At 53.8% G+C, this 21,077-nt stretch overlaps 1 protein-coding gene across 1 annotated transcript; it reads right to left on the bottom strand.

The window, feature by feature from the left end:
• Positions 1-101: 101 nt before the first annotated feature.
• Positions 102-20,764, bottom strand: LOC111082647 (F-actin-monooxygenase Mical). Its single transcript, XM_041591653.1, is given in 24 exon segments — positions 102-322; positions 403-599; positions 666-766; positions 837-914; positions 971-1,175; positions 1,306-1,609; positions 2,450-2,482; positions 2,664-6,014; positions 6,082-6,993; positions 7,054-7,215; positions 7,821-7,848; positions 8,243-11,104; positions 11,106-13,190; positions 13,192-13,601; positions 13,824-13,939; positions 14,013-14,451; positions 14,513-14,776; positions 15,228-15,752; positions 16,747-17,010; positions 17,730-17,794; positions 18,024-18,565; positions 18,651-18,783; positions 18,851-20,517; positions 20,608-20,764. Coding segments are annotated over 24 exon segments (14,784 nt in total). The 5' UTR covers positions 20,643-20,764; the 3' UTR covers positions 102-316.
• Between the last annotated feature and the right edge of the window lie 313 nt (positions 20,765-21,077).

The raw sequence follows: 21,077 nt of genomic DNA, 5'->3' as shown, positions 1-21,077 counted from the left end.
TACATTGATCTTGCGCGCTTCTCTTCTCTTCACTGAAATTCTTTACTCCTTCTACTTATTGTAAATATAATATTTTGTATATTGTATATTGAAATTGTTTCTCTGCCAGCTTAAATCACTCTGAATAGGTTTTTTGCTCGTTTCCTTTTCCGTTACATCTTCGCATGCGTTTTAGTATTATTGGTTTTGTAGGTGTAAATGTTCAGCTGACTTTTTGGTACGTTTCTCTCTTTGTTCTTATTAAGTAATTGGGCTTAAAAATCCATGCCTTTGCCCAAATGTGTGGCGCCACCAAACTCCAGGGAAAGTTTCTTTTTCAAATCTATTTCAAGAACCGAAAAATAAATGTGCGAAAAAGGGATTATTTCAGTTGCATATTTGGCTTGGGGCACCAACACTCACATTCGATTCTTCATGGTCATGCGGTTGGCCGGTCAGTTTTATGCCCGCCGCCTCGGTTGAGGTCGATGCAGTACCCGCTGCAGTTAGGTCCAGCTGTGAGGCCGTCGGACGCAGTGCCGCCCGTTTGGCCACAATTTCCAGCATCTCATTGAGTATTGCACCCTCGGCGGCCACATCGGCGGAGCTCTTGTCTAGTTCTGAAAAATTTGAAATTCGTTCGTCAAAATGTTACTGTCATTTTCGTATCTTTCGATGGGACGTACTGTTGCAGGACAAGCGCAGATTGAGCTCTTCCTTGAGCTGGGCATGCCGATACTCCAGTTGCAGTTCCTGTTGTCTTATGGTCAGTTCCTCATCGCGTTTCCTGGGCCAAACAAATAAAAACAAAGCCAATTAATTTCATTCCAGAGAATCCACTTGATTGCTTTGCTCACTTGAGTGCTGTGATGTTCCGCCAAATCTCCAATAATTCCTTAAGTAGTTTTTCATCGTTGTCCTTGGATGTGTCCAGGCTGCAAGGGAAATTATGATTTAATAGCAATTTCTATATTTTATGCTGGTTACTCACTTTTCAAAGTTCTGCGCCTCGCCCCGCAGGGCCTTCTCAATGAGTACGCCGCGTCCTTCCAAGTCCTTTAGCTGCACCTCAATCTCCTCCTGTTCGCGCTGTATTTCTTGAGCGATTCGCAGTCGCTTGAGCTCAGCCTGTCGTGAAGCCTTCGATATGGCACGCTGCTTCTTATGCTCTCGTGTCTCGTTAGCGTAGCTCTCATCTACAAAGCACATTAAACACACATTAAAAACGGCAGCTGGATGCACTTGATATTCGTTGAGACATTGAGAGACGAATCGAATAGTTAGGAAGGGTGGGGGGGCTGGACACATAAAATGAGAGCAACAAACCATCGGATCTTTGATAATTCAGTGGCAATGGCGGTATGGGTGGCGGTGTCTGATCGTCCAGGGCATTCGCTGCGGCCAGATGGTGGTGGGGCTTGTGTATGTAGAGCTGCGGGCTGGATGATGAGAACGTTTCGGATTTCGGTTTCGCAGTGTTCGTTTGCTTTCGATATCGACTGTTGTTTGTTGTGGTGTTCAGATAATCTTGCGAGTTATTTGTCTGTGATCTTGTGGCAGTTGCTGCTGCAGCTGCTGCTGCTGCATTTGTGCCGTTTGTGGCATTACCGATGAGCAGCACATCCTTGTCCTAATGTGTCATTGTATTTTGAATAATATTTAAATGTATCAGAATATACAGAGTATAATTATGGTTGTGTATGAAAGATTTATGTGTGTGTGTGTGTGTGTGTAGGAAAAGAGTAAACAATTTTCAGTTCTCATATTAAACACAAATTTGTTATTTACTAGAAAATATAAATAATAATCGTAAACATGCAGGGTTTCCAGGGGAAAATAACAATAAACTTAACAAATATTTCGTCTACCATAACCAGAATGGAATCCTTCGGGGGAATCCATCGATCCATGCAAAATATCCAGCACATTGAACTCGAAGCATAACCCGTTCCAAAATAATGCTTACATTTAAATTAAATAAAAATAGCTTTTATAAAACACATAACAGAAAGGGGATCCCCAGCTTCCGGAATACCCCACATAATCGATATACATAAACTGAAATTAAAACAAAATTAAAGATGCCCACATAAATGTTATTAAAAGGTAGGCACAGAGGGTGGAGGTGGAGGGTAGAGTAGAACCAGAAAGGCAGCAAACTTAGAAGTTAATTTATTTACTTAAATATTTTTAGCTGGAAATGTTTTGTAAAAAGAAAATGAAAATAAAGTAAAAGGAAAACAAAATTAAAATAAGATTCTTGCAATTGTGGGTTGAAAACAAAAAAAAAAAAAAACAAATAAAGCCCAAAGCCCATGAGAGTAAAAAATAAAATGAAAATTGAACAACCATTAGATATACATTTGAATTAATTTCATGCCAAAGATTGTGCTGGAGTGAGGTGTTCTAGTGTGGTGCGCGGGGGAAGTGTCAAATTTAAGTAGAAAATATTATTGAAAAAAGTTCTTACACCAAAACCGAAACTCCTCAGATCAAAGCAAGACTGTAAATTGATGGAAAGATTTCGAAATGTTATATGGCAGATGGAAACACTTAGCGCACAGTACACCGATGCCTCGAGACATTTATCTATTTATCTTAGGGCTAGGATGATGTCGTGTACAAACATTGACCACAACCAGAGACACAACATTTCTGCACTTGAAATGGAGACTTAGACTTACCTTTGACTTCTCCTTGGATTTCGGGGAGATACGGAAGCGACTGAAGACGCCGCCGCCGCCGCCGCCACTGTTGGCTCCTCCATCGGAGATGGTGGGCGTGCCGCTGCTGCTGGTGCCGGGACGCTCTGATTGCTCAGAGTGACTGGCAGCCACAGGGCCGCCCTGCTCTTTGGGACTGGTGGATGCGGACGCCGACGCAGATGCAGACGCAGACGCTGAATGCGAATGGCTGCCCTTCTGGAAGAAGCTGGACAACGACTGTATGAGACTCTTGCGTCGCTCGGGATCCTTTTGCCTGGTTGTCTTTGTCTTCATTGCCTTCTCCTGGTGTCCGCTGCTGGCCGCCAGATTCGGATCGGATGTGAAGTCCGCTGCCTTGGCCTGGGCCACGGCCTCCTTGTCCAGGCTCGAGTGTCCCACCTGCTGCTGGCTGTTCACCATATACGCCAGATCGTTGACGCTCTTCGAGGCACTCATTTTCCGTGCACGCGCCGCCAGATCCACGCACAGCGGTTCCTCCTGCTGCTGCTGCTGCTGCTGCTTGGGCTTGAGTGGTCTGGCAGCGTCATAGTGCAGACGCTTGCGCATCAGCTGCATCTTCTCCTCGGGACTCAGACCCAGATCCGTGTTGGACTTGAGCCGGGCCCTGGCGCGGGCCTCGCTCCTCAGGTTCTCCGTTGAGACAGATATCTCCACGGAGGGAACGATGCCCACTCCGACTCCTCCACCGCGATGCGAACGTGCCGGCGCAATGGGGGTGATGAAGTCGCCCACCCGTGGCCCACGGCCACTGCCGCTGTTGAAGGAGGCCGTCTTGTTCAGCTTGTAGCCGGTCTCGAGGGCATGCGCATCGATGTGCTCGCTGAAGGGTCGCGGCGGCTTGTACAGATCGGCGCTGCGCGTGGGCGGCAGGACGGTGCGATAGGGCGACACATAGGCGACCGTGGCCGATTTCTGCAGGGGATTGCCGGCCGCTGGGGCAGTGGCAGTGGCAATGGCGACTGCGATTGCTGGCTTCTCCTCCGCCGTGGAGGAGGCATGGTAGTGCGCCTGGCTGGAGCAGTTCGAGTCGTGGGTGCTGGCGGCGGCGGCCAGCTTGGGCGTGGGACTGAGACTGGCGCCGCTGGCATAGCCGCTGGTGAGGAGGCTGCGCTGGCGACTCCTGTGCAGACGCTTCTCGGCATTGAGCTGCTTCTTCGACTGCAGCTTGTCCATGACCAGGTCATGGATGAGATCCTTCTGCTTGGTGCGCTCTTTGGTGATCTCCTCCAGCTTGCTGCTGAGCGTCGGTATCTCAGGCACTTTGCTGGAGCTGCTGCTGCTCCTGGGTCGCATCGCTGACATCTCTGGACTATCCGGCGGCTGCGGGTGCTGCGGCTGAAGCTGAAGCTGGGCCTCGGCTGGTTCTATCACAGTTGTGTTCGCCTCCCCCTTGGAGCTCTTGCGACGCTGCGTGCTTATCTGCGAAATTCGCTGCTGCAGGGCTCGAACATACTCGAATTGGATCTGCAGATCCTCATCCTGTGTAGCGGCGGCGGCGACTTCTTTGGATTCATGGCCCGGTGTCGAGTTGTTGGCTCCTCCTACACCGACGCCACTGATGCTGCTGCTGCTGGTTGTCACTGTGGACGTCTTTGGCTGCTGCTCGGAGCTGCTGGCCGTGGAGTCGGCCTTGCCCGAGGCCAGCATGCTGGCAAACTGATCCAGCACTCGCGGCGAGGAGGTGTCCAGCGGACTGGTCACCACCGTCAGCGCCTCGCTCTCCTCCGTGGTGGTCGGCATCGTCTGGGACAGACCCATGCCCGAGCCGGCCATGCTGTCGTCATCCAGATCGTTCAGTGTGCTCGAATCCGTCAGCGATTGGGTCATTGCGGCTGGCAGCTGCTCGTTCACCGGCGTCTTGGCATCGTCGTGCATGATGTACGCCCCCTGCTCGATGTAATCGATGCCCAGCTTCTCATCCCGCTTGGTCACCAGCGGCGGCATGGCCACGACTGTGCCTGTGCCTGCCCCTGCACCCGGCACTGGTGCCTGGCTTGGCTTCAGCGCCACTCTCTTCGGCTGCGTCTCGATGTACTCCATGTAGCCGCGATTCTGCAGCAGGGCCGTGTTCGTGGCCGAGTAGGCCTCCGCGCAGGAGCCCTCGGAGCCCGTGTCCATGAACTCGATGTCATCGATATCGATGGCACTCAGTATGCCCTCCATTTCCACCACCGGCGCCTGCGCCTGGCGTGCCAGCTCATGGATCACCTGGCTGCCGCTGGGCAGCCGGGCTGCGGCGCCGCTACGCCTGCGCTCCTTGCGCCGCTTCATCGTGCCCTTGTTCGAGTTCAGCACGAATTCCATGTCCACAAAGTTCTCCGAAATGCAGTCGTCGGCCGTCCAGTCGGACAGCTCCGTCTCTGTCAGCACCTGGCCCGTCCCCGTGCCCGTGCCAGTGGGCTCGGTTTCCGAGTCGGAGCCGCGCGACAGCATCTCCCCGGTGGGCGTCTTGTCGCTGTCATGGGCTGTGGGAGTGGTCGGCGTATCGGGCGTTCGGGCTGCCGCACTGCTCAGATTCAGGGTGATGGGCTTCACGGCCTGACTGTGCTCCACCATCGTGCGCTCCACGATCAGCGGCAGATTCTTCAGGCTCTCAATTTTGTTCTCGTTTTTGCTGTCGAACCTGAGCTTCGGCGGTCCCATCTCAGGCAGAGGAGGCGGCGCCTTTCGTTCTGCCTCGATAACCGTGCACTCGGCTGGCTCCGGAGTGGCCGTCACCGGCTCCACATCCGCATCGTGATCATCGTCTGGCTCCTCCAGTTCGTTGGTCTTTAGGGCCGCAACTGGCGGCACAATCACATCGGCTGGCATGTCCAGGTACTTGACATCCTCCGGATCGCCAATGTACTTGCCATTGACAATCATCAGGCTGTCGACCTGCATCAGGGCGCCGCTCGTGTCGTGCACCTCGAGCCGTGGCACATTGTGCTTGCCGCCGCCGCCGCCTGCCGTTTGGGTGTCGGGACTGGTCGTCGACTCCAGTATGTAGTGCTGTATGTCCTCGATGCTGGAGGTGTTGGACGAGCTGGAGCAGCTGGTGCCGCCACTGCTGCCGGTTGTGGACATGGGCTCAAGTTTTGGCTTGCTCCAGGGTATATTGGGCACCTGTATCTGGACAGTGTCCGGCTCGTACTGCTCCTCCTTCTCGGGCGAGTCGCGCTTCTCCTCATCCGACAGCAGACTCTGCTGCTCCTCGGTGCCCGTGCCCTTGGCCTGCTTGCGGCCGGCCTTTATGTCGCCCAGTATGTCGGGTATGCACTCTTTCACATCTTTGGAGACATCTGGCTTGGCCACCTCCTCCTGCTCCTGCTCGTGCTTCTCATCCTCCTCTTTGCTCTGCTTTTGCTTCTCCTCCAGCTGCTGCTGCTGCTGCTGCTGCTTGCTCGCTCAACTTGTTGCTGTCGGTGCCATCGATTTTGGGTTTCTTTGGTGTCTCCAGCGCCAGCGTCAGATCAATAATCTCGCCAGTCAGCAGCGGGGGCTGCTTCGTCTCGGGCGTCACCAGATCAATCACCTCGATCACAGTCGTGTTGGGGGGGGCGTGGTTGTTCGTGGGCGTCGTGGGTGATTGGCTCTTGCGATTGAGCTGCTCGAGGAGCGTGGCATTCACGGCATCCGTGTACTCCATGCCCTTGTTCAGCTCGTTCTTGCAGTTGACGAACACATTCTCCTTCTCGTTGTCCGTGGAGTTGCTGGAGGGCGTGGGGGCCTTCTGTTTCTCGAGCTCCACGCGCAGATCGTTGATCACAGTGCTGGTGGCCGAGCGCATCAGTTCGTTGCTGGGCTGCTGCTCGCCCAGTTTGGTGCGATCGAGGAAGCTGCGCATGCCGGCACTGATGTCGCTGCTGCGATTCAGCAGCTTCTGGCACTCGGAGATGTTCGACTGGAAGCTGCGGATGCGCGAGTCCAGCACCGAGGTGGAGCCCGACTTCTGGATCTTGTTGCCGTTGGCCGGCTCGCCCAGCAGATAGCGCTTCTTCAGCTCCAGGCTCTTCTTCGAGGCAATGCCCTCGGTGCTGGCCGTTTTGTTCAGCAGATAGTCGCCGGGACGGGGATTTTGGAGCGGTGCAGCACCAGCAGCAGCAGCGGCACGCTGACTGCCAATCAGCAGTGTGGGATCCACTTGGACCAGCGGCTTGAACTGCGGCAGCGGCGGCTGGGGCTGATACTTTTTCAGATAGCTGCCGCCCTTCTCGCGTGCCGCCAGTTGCTTCTCATGTAGTCCGGGCACGGAGCCAGCAGCGGCAGCAGCAGCAGCAGCATTGGGTGTGATCATGGTGGACTTGATCTGTGGAAAGGGAAGATTTAAGGATCAAGACACTCAAGGCACTCCGCTGCTCGCGCTTACCTGGACTTTTGTGGGCTTTCTTAGATGGGTGTCATCGATAAAGATTTTCGGCGCCGTCTGACGTATGATCTCATCGTTATCGAACTCGGAATCGGTGGATATTTCAGTGGCAGAATTGAGCTCAATCTCGTCGGGGGATGTGCTCTCGGATTCGGTTTGTACCTGCAAGAGTTACGGGGCGCAAGAAATGGATTAATTTAACGAGTGGCAGGGCAGGCCAAAGATCAGTTCAAACAATAAACGTGAAAGAAAAACACGCTGCAACGTGGGGCATTATGGCAGCTAGCTGAAAGGAGCTTGGAGCTGCGAGCTTCGAGCTTCGAGTACATGCGTTAGTCAGAGTTTAGATATAATCAGAGAGGTTAATCAGCAGCAACAGCAGCAGCAACAGCAACAGCAGCATTATCATGCCTTTAGGTACGATCCAGAAGGGTACAACAACGTAACAGAAACGGCAACAGGAAACAGGAAACAACACTTTGGATTGGATTAGAACTTCATTGGACATTGGTCAGCATTTGGTAGTAGATCGGAGTAGAGTTGAGTAGAGTACGCATATGTATAGCAGGCTTGGGGGTTAGGCAATGGACAGACACACGACAAATGGACAATGGCTCCTCAACGGAGGCTCCATTATTTGTATTTGCTTTGCATTTTGTGTTTGTGTGCATTTTTAGGGACTACAAAACTCTTCAAAACTCTGTGGGCTGCTCGTGGGTTAGGCGCAACATTTTCGTGTATATTTTTGGTGGATTGCTTGAATTTACCTTCATAGATCGTACCCCAGATGCATTTCTTATACTCTTTTTTGGTTTTTTGTTTTGGAGGCTAACAAGAGGTGGCACACGTACGTGCCACACACGTGTGGCAGGCAGGCGAACAGGCAGGCGGGCGGGCGGTTGTTTGGTTTTTGTTTTTATTTGATTTGTTTTTGGTGGATTGTTGATCTACTTTTTTGGACGGACCTATACGTGCGTTCTGTGTCTAGTGTTTTGGGTGGGTGTGTGGTGGGGGGGTGTTGGTTTCTTGGGGGCGGGTCTGGGTCTGCTGGTTGGCTGGGGCTTGGTCGTGCCCTCAGTAGAGATAGTAGTTGAGGCGTCGTCTGGGCATTAACGGGTTAAATATATATATGTAAAAAAGAGAATTTTAATTTGGGTTTGCTTTGCTTTTGCTTTAGGAGATAACGCACGACTCTTTGCTGGCGGGCTGGTGCAGGGGCAGGCTGTAGTCGCTGCTGCGTCCGTAGCTGGAGACGGGGCTGCGTCGCGGCTTGAACAGATCACTCAAATGGGAGCTGCGCGGTGTGGCAGATGCACTGCTCGGAGGATAGTAGCTGCTCCCCGAAGTGAGACCCAGCGTTGAGTAGGGTCTCCTGTGGTGGTGGTGGCTGCTGCTGCTGCTGAGGTAGTCGCCGGTGGTGGTGGCGCTGCTGCTGCTGGGACTGAGGTAGTCTGCGTAGTTGCTGCGCAGCGTGCTGCTGGTGCTGGTGCTGGGGAAGCGACTCGTTGTGCTGGGACTGGCATAGTGACGCGGCCTGTAGCTGGCCAAATCCTCGTCCGACGCCCGTCTGTCCGTGCTGCGTATGACCTCACGCATATAGGGATTGCGCTCCACCACCCGCTCGTTGACAAACTCTCGCTTGCGATTGTGCAGCCGCTTGCTGCGATCGAGCAGCGCCCGCATGCTGGCGTCCCCCGGCTCGTCGTAGTTCACATAGGAACTGACGGGCCGTGCCGTGGCCACCGTCGCCACTGTGGTGGCTGTGGAGTGCGTCGTCGTCGTGTCCGTGTCCGTGTCCTGGCTGGTGCGTGCCGACAGCGACTGCAGATCGCTTCGTGGCACCCTCTTGAGGTCGCTGTACGACTTGGAGCTCTGCCTGGAGCTGCTGGAGAGCGGCTTGAACGGCTGCGGTGACTGCGAGCGCGGCTTGTGCTTGGACATCCGCCGCCTGGCCTCCAAATATTGGCCCAGTATATCATCATCATCGATACCTACGGCAGCTGTCTGATTCTGATCAAAGATCGTCTTGCCATCGGGCCACTTGCGGTTCTTGAATGCCGCCGCTGGGGGCGAGTCGCCGACGCGCGCGTAGTCCGGCAGCAGCTGCTTCGCGGCCTCCTCATCCGGCTCGGCATCACTGTCCAGGCCGGCGGACACGCCCTCGATCTGCACCTTGGGCCAGGCTCGGCCCTGGAAGACCTCCGGCACGGGCTCGTCGCTGGCCACCGGCTCGGGCACAAACTTGGGCTGCTGCAGCTTCGGCAGCTTCAGCTTCCTGGGCATCGGCACAATCACCGGCTTGTTGTCCTGTAACTCTATAAATGCAAACGAGCTGCGACGCGTCGAGCAGGTGGTCGTCGAGTCCAGGGGAGTCGTCACACAGCTGCTCTCGTTGTCCAGCTCCAGCTTCTTGAACATGGGCGGCGTGCCCTCGTGCTTGGTATCCCCACGACGGGCCACGCTGCTGCTGCTGCTCATCTTGCCTGAGGACGCCGCTGGTGGCGGGGGTGTGGGTGGCGGCAGGCTGCGCTTACTGCTGGAATTGTTGTTGCCGTTGCCGTTGCTGTTGCTGCTCTGCAGGGAGTCGCGTCTGCGCTGCTCTGCGGCCGTCGCCTCGAAGCTCTCGTCGCGTCGGATCAGAGCCTGGCGACGCTCACGCTCAAAGTCCTCGATGAGACGTCGCTGGGCCACCTCCTCGTCGGCATCCGACTGCAGATTGTTGAGCAAATGAATGGAGCTGCTGCTGCTGGGCGAGGCATTGCGCACTTTGTTGTTGCGTCGCGGCGGCATGGGACTGTTGGGCAGCTTCTCCATGTCCCACTCCAGGGAGCTCTCCTTGCTGGCTGCCGTCTGCTGGGTCAGCTGGGTCTGCGGCAGCCGACGACGCGGCATGGGCGAGGCGGGCAGCTTCTCCATGTCCCAGTCGAGGGAGTTCTCCTTGCTGCGAGACGGCACCATGGCCCCCTTGGGCGCCTGCACTTCGAGGAGACTGCTGCGGGAAGAGCTGCCGCTCTGACTGGTCGCAGTCGCAGTCGCTGCTGGCTTGACAGCGACTGGGGCGACATCCGCTTCCAACTCTCCTTCTTTGTGGCGTTCCTCTGCAGCGTCTGCCACTGCCACTGCCACATCTTCTTCTTCAATCAGCAAACTGGGAAACTTCAATGCTGTCCCCGGCTCCAAGTCCTGCGGCTCTGCGTACACCTGCTGCAGCAAATCCTGCACCGAGGGCGCCATATCCTCGGGATCTAGCCGCGCCAGCTTCTGCTGCAGCCGCTGGGATGCTGCCGGCAGCGATGGCTCACTGGAGGAGGAGCTGCTCTTGGCCCTGCGCTGCGGTCGCATGGGGAAATGGCTGCTGCCATCGACCTCATCGTGGGGTGCATCATCATTATCATCGTCATCATCTGTCTGGAATCTGTCCCGCGCCAGCACTGGCTCTTCATCCCCCGCCAGCACTGGCTCTTCATCCCGCTCCAGCGACTCCAGTTTGTCCAAGTAATCCCGCTCCGCCGAGCGGCTGGCTGGCATCGGAGCACCCACCACCGTGGGTGTTATGCCCACCAGTTCGTCATTCGAATCGAACTCCACCTGCACCAGCATCTCGTCCGAAAAGTGGCCGAAGAGCTTCTCGATGCTCTGATCCTCGGAGCTGCCACGTTTCACCACCGTCACGGGCTGGGCGCTGGGACTCTTGCTGATGGTGGTGCACAGGGAGTCGGCATCCAAGTCCTCATCGATGGGTGGCTCATCCGCTTCCACCACCATGTCCTGGAAGAGTTCATCAAAGTGCTGCGCCTCCTCTTGTGCCTGTTGCTGCTGCTGCTCCTCCTGTGCCTGCTCCAGGCTGGTGGTTAGGGCCTCCAAAGCATCTTGTTGGAGGGATATATCCAGCGACTGGCGTCTGGACAACACCAGACTCGACTGCGAGCCGCGACGCGAACTATTGAGCGACTTGTCGCATCCCGTCTTGGGCAGGTTCTTGATGTCCTCAACGGGCAGAGGAGCAGCAACTGGCGCCGCAACTGCCACTGGCCCCTCTTGTGGCTCCTCCCTTGATGGCTGGACTCTTTGTCTTGGAACGTTCCACCAGCTCCTTGGCCTCTGTGGCCTTCTGCAGCAGATCCAGCACCTCAAAGTCATCTGGCACTGGTGTGGCCGGTTTCAGCTGTGGCCTGGGGGGCATTGCCTTCGGCGCGGACTTCTTTGCCGCCTGCTGATTGGCCTGGCGGGCACTGCCAATCTTGGCCAGCTCCTCCAGCGAATTGTTGGCCTTTGCGGCCGCCTTTGGGCTCTTTTTGGGGCTGGGCGACTTCTTCTTTGTCGTCTTCTTGATGGGTGACCGGCGCTTCTCGGGCGACTTTCGCGTGCCCAGGCCAAAGAATTTGGCCAGCTTGGAGTCGCGATACTGCACGGGCAGATCCCGCAGGGGATCCGCTGCTGCGGCCTTCCTTTCCTGCTGCTCGACCGCCTTCTGGGCGTAAAACTTGTCGCGTTTCTTTTGCAGAAAGTTGGTGGCCTCGTTGCGCCACTCGTTGCGCAGATAGTCCATCGTTCGCTCCAGATCGCTCATCGAGTCGCTGGCCAGGGAGGCGAGCGACTCACGGGAGCGGGTCAGGCTGCTCAGGTTGCTGGTGGTCGACTCCATGCGGCGCAGCTTGAAGGCCGCCTGCTCGTCGCTGTTGTGCGTGGACGAGGCCACCGAACTCATCGACTCGAACCGCTTCAGGATGTTCTGCACGCCCGTCAGCTGCGAGCTGGCACTGCCACTGCCACTGGGCTTCAGCTCAAAGTCACCTTCGCCCAGGGACTTGGTCTTGAGCAGCTTCTTGCTGCTGCGCCGCGGCAGTCCCAGCTCCAGATCCAGCCCACACTCCTCGAGTATGCGATCGATGTTGTCCGACAAATCGCTGGGCGACTTTTCGTCCTGGAAGAGCCGCTGATACTCGCTGCTGGGCGAGCGCACCTCCCCATCGCCACCCAATATCTCGTCCAGGATGCGTTCGGCTTCGTCCTTGGGCGGCTGCTTCTCGACTGCTTTGGCTGCAGCAGAGGCAGCGGCTGCGGCTGCCTCTTGTGCGGCTGCCGCCTTCTTGGCCTTTGTTCCCTTGGGCACAATTTTCTTAATAATCTTAATCTTGCCTTTGCCTGTAGCTGTGGCTGTTGCGGTGGCTGTTGCTGTTGCTGTGGCTCCTGCCAGCTGTTTGCCGGTTGTCTTGGGCACCTTCACGGGCGTCACCTTCTTTTTGGTCAGATCCAGTGCCCCATCCATTTGGTGCTCTCGCAAGCTGAAAGTGTTCAGCGATGCCTGCCTTTTGGGTGGCACTGGCTTTTCCTTTTCCCTTTCCTTTGCCTTTTCCTCGCCCTCCTTGGCAGGCTTCGACTGTGTCTGTGCCTGTGCCTGGGTCTTGGCCAGCGAGGCCTCTGTCTGTGATTTCTTCAGTCGATCGGCCACCGTCTCCACGGTTCGACGCTGCGGTGCCGGACTGCTGGGAAAGTACTTGGCCAGATCCACATCCTTCAGCGTCTTCTGATTCTTGTTCGTATTGAGGGCGGCGCTCTTCTCCGGCTTCTGGTTAGGAAAGTATTTGGCCAGATCCACGGAGCCGGGATCTGCCTGGGCGCTCACCGTGGGCATTGTCAGTTGGGACCGAATGTGATCCATTGTGCCCGCAAAGCTGCTTGCCTGGATCTCCTTTAGCTTGCTGTTCAGCTCTTTCTTTCCCTGCAGCTCCTTTTCATCCACTTCCATAGCCACATCCACATCCATAGCCTCATCCTCGTCCTCGTCTTGGTTCTGCTTCTGGTTGGGGTTGCTTTGCTGTCGCTGCAGTTTCTTTATCGTGCCCAGAATCCCCTCAATGTTCATTTTGGTGTCGTCCTTCTTCTGGACGCGTGGACTCCCTGCCGTGCTGGCATTGCTCTTGAGGCTGCTGGAGCGGCTGACATTGGCACTGCTCCTGGGACTCTTCAGGCTCTTCGCTGGCCGCGGCAGCAGCTCCTTGGGCCGCTCCTCAAAGTTGGGCTTGCGTGGGCGCAGCTCTTCCAAATTGAAGTCTATGACGGGCTTGGGCTTGGGCTTTACCTCAGCCATCGACTGCAGCTTTTCGTATTTTTGCTCAAACTGCGATTTGGGCTTTCCCAGCAGCAGCAGCAGAAGGAGCTGCAGCAGCAGCAGCTGGAACCTTTTGTTGGGTGGCCATTCCCGCTGCTATGGCCGCATTCTCGGCCAGCCACTTCTCCTTGAGCGTCAGCTTGCGCAGAATGTCGCTCTTGACGAGATTCTCCTTGGCCAGCAGCTCGAGATCCTTGTTCATTTTGACCATGTTGGTCATGTGGTAGAGCTTCTCGCTGATTGCCTCAATCTCGCTGCTAAACTTGCGCGGTGCATTCCGCTCCAGCTGCTCCATCTCGGCGCGCGTGGGCGTGGCTGTGGCTGTGACAGCTGTGGGTGTCGCCGGCTGACTGCGCGCCGACTCAAAGGAGTTGGCCGAACGCAGAGAGCTGCGCTCCACATTCTCCTTATCGTTCTCAACGTTCAGCTGAAGCTTCTATGGGGATTTAATCAGGGGGCGGGGGAGAGTGTGAAAAAGAGAAACCAACACCACAACAGGGGGGGAGGGGCAGAGAGTCAGATGGTCAGGGGGGTCGGTGGGTCAGACGGGGGTCAAGTATTAAGAGTCAGAGAGAAATAAATGAGAATAATGAATATCAGGTTAGTCTCTTGCCACAGCCAGTGCACAGCGGAGTGCCCCTGTCGCTGAGTGCCTCACCTCGGTCTCCGTGTCCGTTGGCAGATTGGCGGGCAGCGGCTGCAGGCGCACCTCCTCGCGTCTCCGCTCACGAGCCTTCTTAAAGTCCTCGCCCTCGGTGTCGTCCTTGCCATCATCTGTAACAGAGACACAGAAAAAGAGAATATTAGGCCTCCCCCAAGCCTCCGCCTCCTTGTGCACTCTGTATACCCGCAATGCCATCACTGGAATCATACGAATCGGTCGTATCATCGCTATCATCCCCGCAGTACTGCTTGCCAATCCATTCGGAGGCCAGCTGGAGGGTTTGTGCCCCGAACGGTGAATCGTCCGCCTCCTCGTACACCTCCGAATCGGATTCGGTGTCCGATTCGTCCGAGCTGGAGAGCTCCGACTGCGAATCGTTGTTGGATTCGGGCAGGAAATTGCGGCCCGACCACTCGTGCTCATCAATCACATTGGCCTCATCGTCGGACATGCCATCCGCGGGCATTGTCGTCTCCAGCAGGTCCACTTGATCTCTGGCCAGTTGGCCATCCTGGTTGGTGTCCATGCGCTCGACTGGCGCAGCTGCAGCAGCTCCACCGCTTGGTTGAGCCGCAGGCGAGGCAGCCTGAGCAGCAGCAGCAGCAGCAGCGGCAGCAGATTTCTGCCCGAGGATAAATATATTAGTTAAGGATTATTTGTGGATTCTGGAAGTGGATACTCACTCTGGCCTTGTTGCTGCGCTGTGGCAGTGGTTTGGGCGGCAGCCGGAAGTGCTGTGTGCAGTAGAAGCGGCCCTGCGGATCATCCCGATCGAAGGCATAGCCGCCCAGTCGCAGATTCGTGTGGCAGTGATGACACTTGAGGCAATTGCGATGCAGCACCAGACCCTCCACAGTGGTCTTCTCCATGAGGTAGACGGTCTGCTTGCAGAAGCGGCACTTCTCCGAGGCGGCCTGCTTCTTAAAGGCCAGTGCCACCTTAGAGCTCTGCGGGCAAGACACGAGGAAGGATTCAGCATTAGTTTTCTGGTTGTTTCATGCACACAGATGTGAGAGCAACAGTTACACAATCATTGGGGTTATTTTGGCATTGCATTGCGATGAATGTTAAATGTGTCTATGGCATGTGTGTCGTGGGTGAGAGATGTGGAAGCGCCTAAGCGGGCAACAGCAACAACGGATAGGGCATAGGTTTAAGGAGCAGGCGAATGGGGATATAAGATTGGGATACTGGGGGATTATTCCCCACAACCACTGAAACAACAACTGCAGCAGCACAGAAACCACAACAAAACTAGCCACAACAAAATCAAAGAAAATAAAATAATAAAATAAAATAATTTATACGCGCGGAAAAAATTAAAAGTGGGTGGGAAAAACCCAACATTGACATGGAAAACGGTACGGGGAAAACGGTACGGTACGTTGCATTACTCACTGATTTCGGTATGACTGTATTGGACTGAGCGACGCTGTTGCTGGCCTCATCCGAATTGGCATCGTCCTTGCGCACAAATTGGCCGGCTATGGAGGCGACCTTGTTGCGGCCCCGTTCGCCCACATCCAGATTGTGGCCCTCCTTCAGCTGCTTGTCCAGATTCTTGATTGTCTGATCGATGTCCTTGAACTTTTCGGCCTCGCGCGAATCCTGACGCTGCGGCTTGGACATCTTGTGCTGGCGGGCCTGGAACTGCTCCTTGCTCCACTTGGGCACCTTCTCGCGGCCCTTGGGCCCATGGATCTCCGTCTTCTTGGACAGTTCGATCTTCTTCTCGATCTCGCGCACATTCCAGTCGCTCGAATCGATCTTCCCGATGGCCCGCATCAGATCCTTGGGCTTCTTGTCGCCGCCCAGGCCGCCGCGTCCGGTCATTTGTTGCTCCATGCTCTTGATGCGATCGCTGAATTGCTCATCGGCGGCGCTACGCGGCAGCGCCGAGGGTATGTCGCCGCGTTCGCGATCCTTTTTGTTTTTTTTTTTTTTGGGGATTATCAGGATTTTGGGTTGGAGAGGGGGGTTGAAGAAATCAAAATATTTATTGATATTTAAATACTTAAGGTCTAAAGAACGTAACGGAACGAAACCAAAAACAACAAACGATCATCACTCAAAACTCAAAACTCAATCAAAACAAAAACAAAAACGAACAACGGAAACAGCGAAAATTATTTTCTTCCTCGATTTAAGACTAGTTAGAGACTTAGCCTAGCCTAGGGATTACAATTAGTACGAGCAGCTGGCAGGTTATTCTTACACTCAGAGTTAAAGAACTATCCAATTTAAATTGGGAATTTAATATTCGGCACATACATATTTAAATCGAAATATAAAACACCTTCAAATAAATATAATATATTTTACATTTAATTGAAATATGAAATATATTTCGTTTAAATGTGATATATATTTTATTTAAGCATGAAATATATCTATTTTATGTATGAAATATATTTTATTTAAGCATGAAATATATTTCATTTAAATATGAAATATTTGGATTTTTAATGTGAAAAATACTTTAATCCAAAAATTTTCATATTTCGAGTCAAATATATATAAAATATCGAGTAATATCTTTCTTTGTGCCATATCCATTTTTAAATCCAAGTGTTATATTAATATATTTTAATAAATTTGTATATTAATATAATATTAATTAATATTAATTAATATTAATATATATTAATATATTTTAGGTTTTTTTTCTGTGAGTTACAACAGCAACTACAACAAATTTTAGAGCGGAGCGCAAACAGAATACCAAAGGGTTCCAAAAAACAACGTAGATAACAGTGGGGAAAACAACGAAATTTTCTTGGTAGTCACACATACGAGTACGTGTGTATGTGTTGGCCAAAAGTTAACGCAAAAGCAGTTAGTTCTTCTTCAGTTTAGGGGCACAACAAAACAATCGAGAAAGAGAGCAGGCAGCGTGCAGCGGGCATCCATTGCTTACGGGAAACAGCAGCTTGCGTTCGAGTTCCTTGACGCGATCATTGAAAATGGGCGCCTGCTGCCTGTACAGGAATATCGAGTAATCCTCAAAGGCGGTGCCATCCTCGGCCACACCATCCTCGCCCTCTCGCAGCAGCTTGCCCGCCTGCAGCAGCTGCAGGCTCTTGTAGAAATTCTGCGTCTGATGGTAGCGCTGCTGCCGGCGCTTGCTCATCCGCTCCTGTCGATTCTCTTCGATATTCTGCAAACGCTGCTGGCGCTCCTCCTGTGCGCGTCATAAGACAGAATCGGATTCAGAATCGGATTCGGATTCGGGTACGAGGAGCATACGATTTGGTTGGTTGGTTGGAGGGGTGTGTGTGTGTGTGTGTGTGTGTGTGATAGATAGATTGATTGATTGTTGGGTGCATGGCATGAAACAGACACAAAACAGTAGACTAAGTCTAACAACTACTTGATGGCTAAGGGTATTAGTAATTGTGGGGGGAAGGGTTACATATCACATAAAGGATTCAGGACACTGGGGGGGTGGAGCGTTTTTTTACTGATCGGATGGGCGGGGGGTGGACATCTATTGGACACTGATCGAACTGACCTCATTGATGGATGATTCGAATGCACTAATGGCGGTCGAGAGTTCATGACAGAGAGCTGTTCTCAGTATTAGCTGAACCTTTGGGGAACAGATTATTCTCTTGTTGGTTTTGCTTTGGTTTTATGTTTCATGTTTTATATGGATATGAGATATTATTTTATGATAATACAATTTATGAAATTTCTTTACATATCAATTTTGAATGTATGCGAACGCCAAACGATTGCGCCACACTGTTCAATCGGGTATGAAATAATGTATTGAGAAATTGATGCACATAATATTTGGCTGAAAAGTGATGCCAATTCGATGAATCACTTTTCATCCAGATTGTGTACGTTCTCAGCCCAACCCAGCCATGTTAATATCAATCTCCAGCATCTACTCACAATGTTGGCCGTTTTGTCTGATGTCTGGCGACGCTTCTTCGATCGACGTGGCGTATCATTTTGGCCTGCAAAGACGAAACGAGACGAGAGCAGAATGTAAAGCCATGTTCAGGGCGTGTGGTAGCAAAAACAATGATCCAGAGTGCGTGAATCAATCAAATACAAATACAAGAAGGGGGGCGGGGTATGCACCACTTTCGAATTGAATTTTATTACAAAATTTAAACAACGGCACCCCACTCTGAGATCATTATTTTTCTGTTAGACGGCGATGTATGATGGTTATCAACACACCCGCGTGTAGATTGCTGCCCCCTGCATTGGTGCCGCTGATTGCAGCTCCTCCGCCTACTCCTGCTCCTCCTGCTGCGCCGGTCGCCCCTGCGGCGGCGGCTGCCACTCCACCGCTGTTCAACAGCTGCTCGTGTCGCCGCTGCCGCTTGGCCCGCTCCTCATCCAGCACCGAGCGTCGCTGCACCGTGATGGGCACATCGACGGCATCCTGCATGGGCGACTTGGCCTTGGGCTTGGTCTGCAGCAGCTTGGAAAAGTCCGGCGGCGCGTGCGTGTGATTGATGCGGTACTTCTGTCGCAGGTCGCTAAAGTCCATCTTGGGGTGCTTGATGTGCGGTATCTCGCCGCGGAACAGCTCACAGATCTGATCCAAGTAGTTCAGCCACAGCCGCGACTCGATGTCGGACAGTTCGAGCGATTGCTTGGCACTCATAATCCGCTTAACGTTCAGCTCGCGCTCCAGCACGGCAAAGGCCAGCTCGTTGCACTCCAAGGGACTCATTTCCTTGGTGGCCGCAAAGTCGATTAGGTCGGGACGATATCTAAATGCAAAAAGAACCCACACGAAAGAGAATTAATGAACAAGTTTCAGAGAGCAGCACAAAGAAGGAAGGAAGAAGGACTTACCGACTGATCAGGCCACAGAGGACACGTCCATTGCGTAGCACATCGGATGGCTCCTTGAGCTCAGGCACAAATTGATGCGAATGCAGTTGGGCGGCGATCCAACGTAGCAGCGAGGCGGCTTGCGGCAGCGAATCTTTGGGGAATAAAGCAAAAAATATAATTAAATGGTGCTGCACACTCTCCTCGCTCGCCTGACTCACCTCCGCTGCGGTGCTTCCTCCTGCCAGGCGTCTCCACATGCGGCGTCTGCAGCGTGGCATGCTGCGTGTCCATGAAGGTCTGCTCCAGCACCGACGGGTCATCGGTGTCGATCAGATGCTTCACCTGCCAACTGTTGACCGAATCCCGATTGAGATTCGGATACCGTGTGGCCGGATCCACCGTATAGGCGCTGATATCCCGCTGCAGCGTGTCCGGCGTCGTCTGATTGAGCAGCCGATAGATGCTCTCGCGCTGCGCCAGCACACCCAATGTGCTGTTCTGTGGATTCGACCACAGCTTGATGGCATAGGCAGCGTCCATGCTGGAGAGAAAGCCACGGGCACAGCCCGAACCGGTCGGCCAGAACGGCTCCAGGAGGCTGTCGCCGACGAGGCACTGCATCAGGCGGCAGCCCTTGCGCACAATCACGCGGCAGGACATTTCGGCGGCGAACATCGACGTGAAATCGAACATGGCCACGTCCGGTTTGCCGTAGTGATTGACGGCAAACTCCAGATTGGGCATCTGGTATTGGGTGGAGAACTCGGCCGCCTCGCGGGCATAGTCGTGCAGCTTCTGGGTGTCGACATTGGGGCCGGCCAGCAGTTCGGCGGGATCGGCCATGTCCTCGATGATGACACCCTTGTCGATCAGGCTGTGCTTCTTGGCGGTCATCACAAAGTAGTGCGTCTCGTCCTTGTAGTAGACGATATTCTCCAGATCGATGCCCGTCTTGCCGTACAGCTCCTTGAAGAAGGCCTGGTTGAAGATGAACGCCACGCCGCTGATCTCCTCCACCTTGGCCTCCGCCTCCGTCTTCTTGTTGATGAAATTGGCCGTGATGGCGATGGCCAGCTTGCCGCGAAACTCCTTGCGCCGAAAGTCCAGCATATTGCGCTTGCCATCCGCCCCGATCAGTACATCGAACTCGTAGTGCGAGACCGGATGATCCGCCGGTGTGACGGCCGCCCGCCAGCCGTTGGCATCGCCGCTGGGCTCCAGGGCATGCTCGAAGCTCACGCCCTCGTGGATCTCGACGCCCAGCAGCAGCGCCACCTTCAGCAGCATGCACTGCAGCTGCCGAATGGAGATGTGATCGATGGACCCGGCACAGAACTTGCCGTAGAACTTCTTGGCCCCGAGATTGCGCAGATCGGTGATCACAAAGGGCCACAGATGCAGCACATTGTTGCGGCTGATCCGATCGCGCTTCTCCAGCACCACAACCTTGGCGCCCAGCAGCTGCGCCTCGATGGCCGTCCGCAGGCCGCACGGCCCCGCCCCAATGACCAGCACGCGGGTGCCCGTGCAGGCGGTGCCCTTGCCGTACACCCGATGGGCGGCCCGTGCATCGAACTTCTTCCACAGCGCCGCGGCCTTCCACGAGCGCACCTTCGCCTTCAGCTTGGGGTAGTAGTCGTTGAGGGGCGACGGCCGCAGACCCACCGCCTCGCACATGGCCCGATGGAGGGCCAGGATCTGGCGCATTGTCGTGGCCACGCAGAGCAGATCGAACAGCTCCGCGGCCTCGGCAGCCGCCGCATGTTCGGCCATCAGCAGCTGTTGCTGCTGCTGCTGTTGCACCGTCAGCTGCTGCTGCTGCTGTTGTTGCTGCAACTGCTGCTGCTGCTGCGTCTGGTGGTGCCGCTGATGTTGGCGGCTCATTCTACGGAAGAGAAGCGGAGAGTGGGAAGGGAAAAAGGAACAATTAGTATGAAAAACGAACACAGATCGTAGATCTTAGAGTGTAACTTGCTCTTTATCTGAATACGGGGCATATATCTCACGCATATTTCAAAATAAGTTTAACCAAACCTTCAACCCTATAATTTGACATAAATTTTTGTTTGTTTTAAGAACCGAATATTTCTCTGTGTCTCTCTCAATCTGGTGTATTTTTTGTTGTTTGATTTTTCTGTTAAAATAATTTTGTGACGGTTTTACAGCACTACTAAAATCTGGGTATATTGTTTATTTTGGCTTCTTTCTGTTTGTTTGGTTACGCAGCCAAATAATTAGTAGATCATAGTCAGTGGTGCAGCAGTAGAGTAAATATCTATTATTGTTCAGCATTTCTACTGCCCACTGCTTAACTTTGTCATCTACATACATATGTACATATTCATGCTCCCGCACGGCAGCAGCCTATTCCGCCGTTCTCTCGCGTCTTCAACTCACACTCTTCTTTCTATCGCCTTTCGCTATCACTCTCTCGATCTGTCGCTC

This window comes from Drosophila obscura, unplaced genomic scaffold (assembly GCF_018151105.1).
Source record: "Drosophila obscura isolate BZ-5 IFL unplaced genomic scaffold, ASM1815110v1 contig_150, whole genome shotgun sequence".
Lineage (NCBI taxonomy): Eukaryota > Metazoa > Arthropoda > Insecta > Diptera > Drosophilidae > Drosophila > Drosophila obscura.
This window is presented reverse-complemented; position numbering and strand designations above follow the sequence as displayed.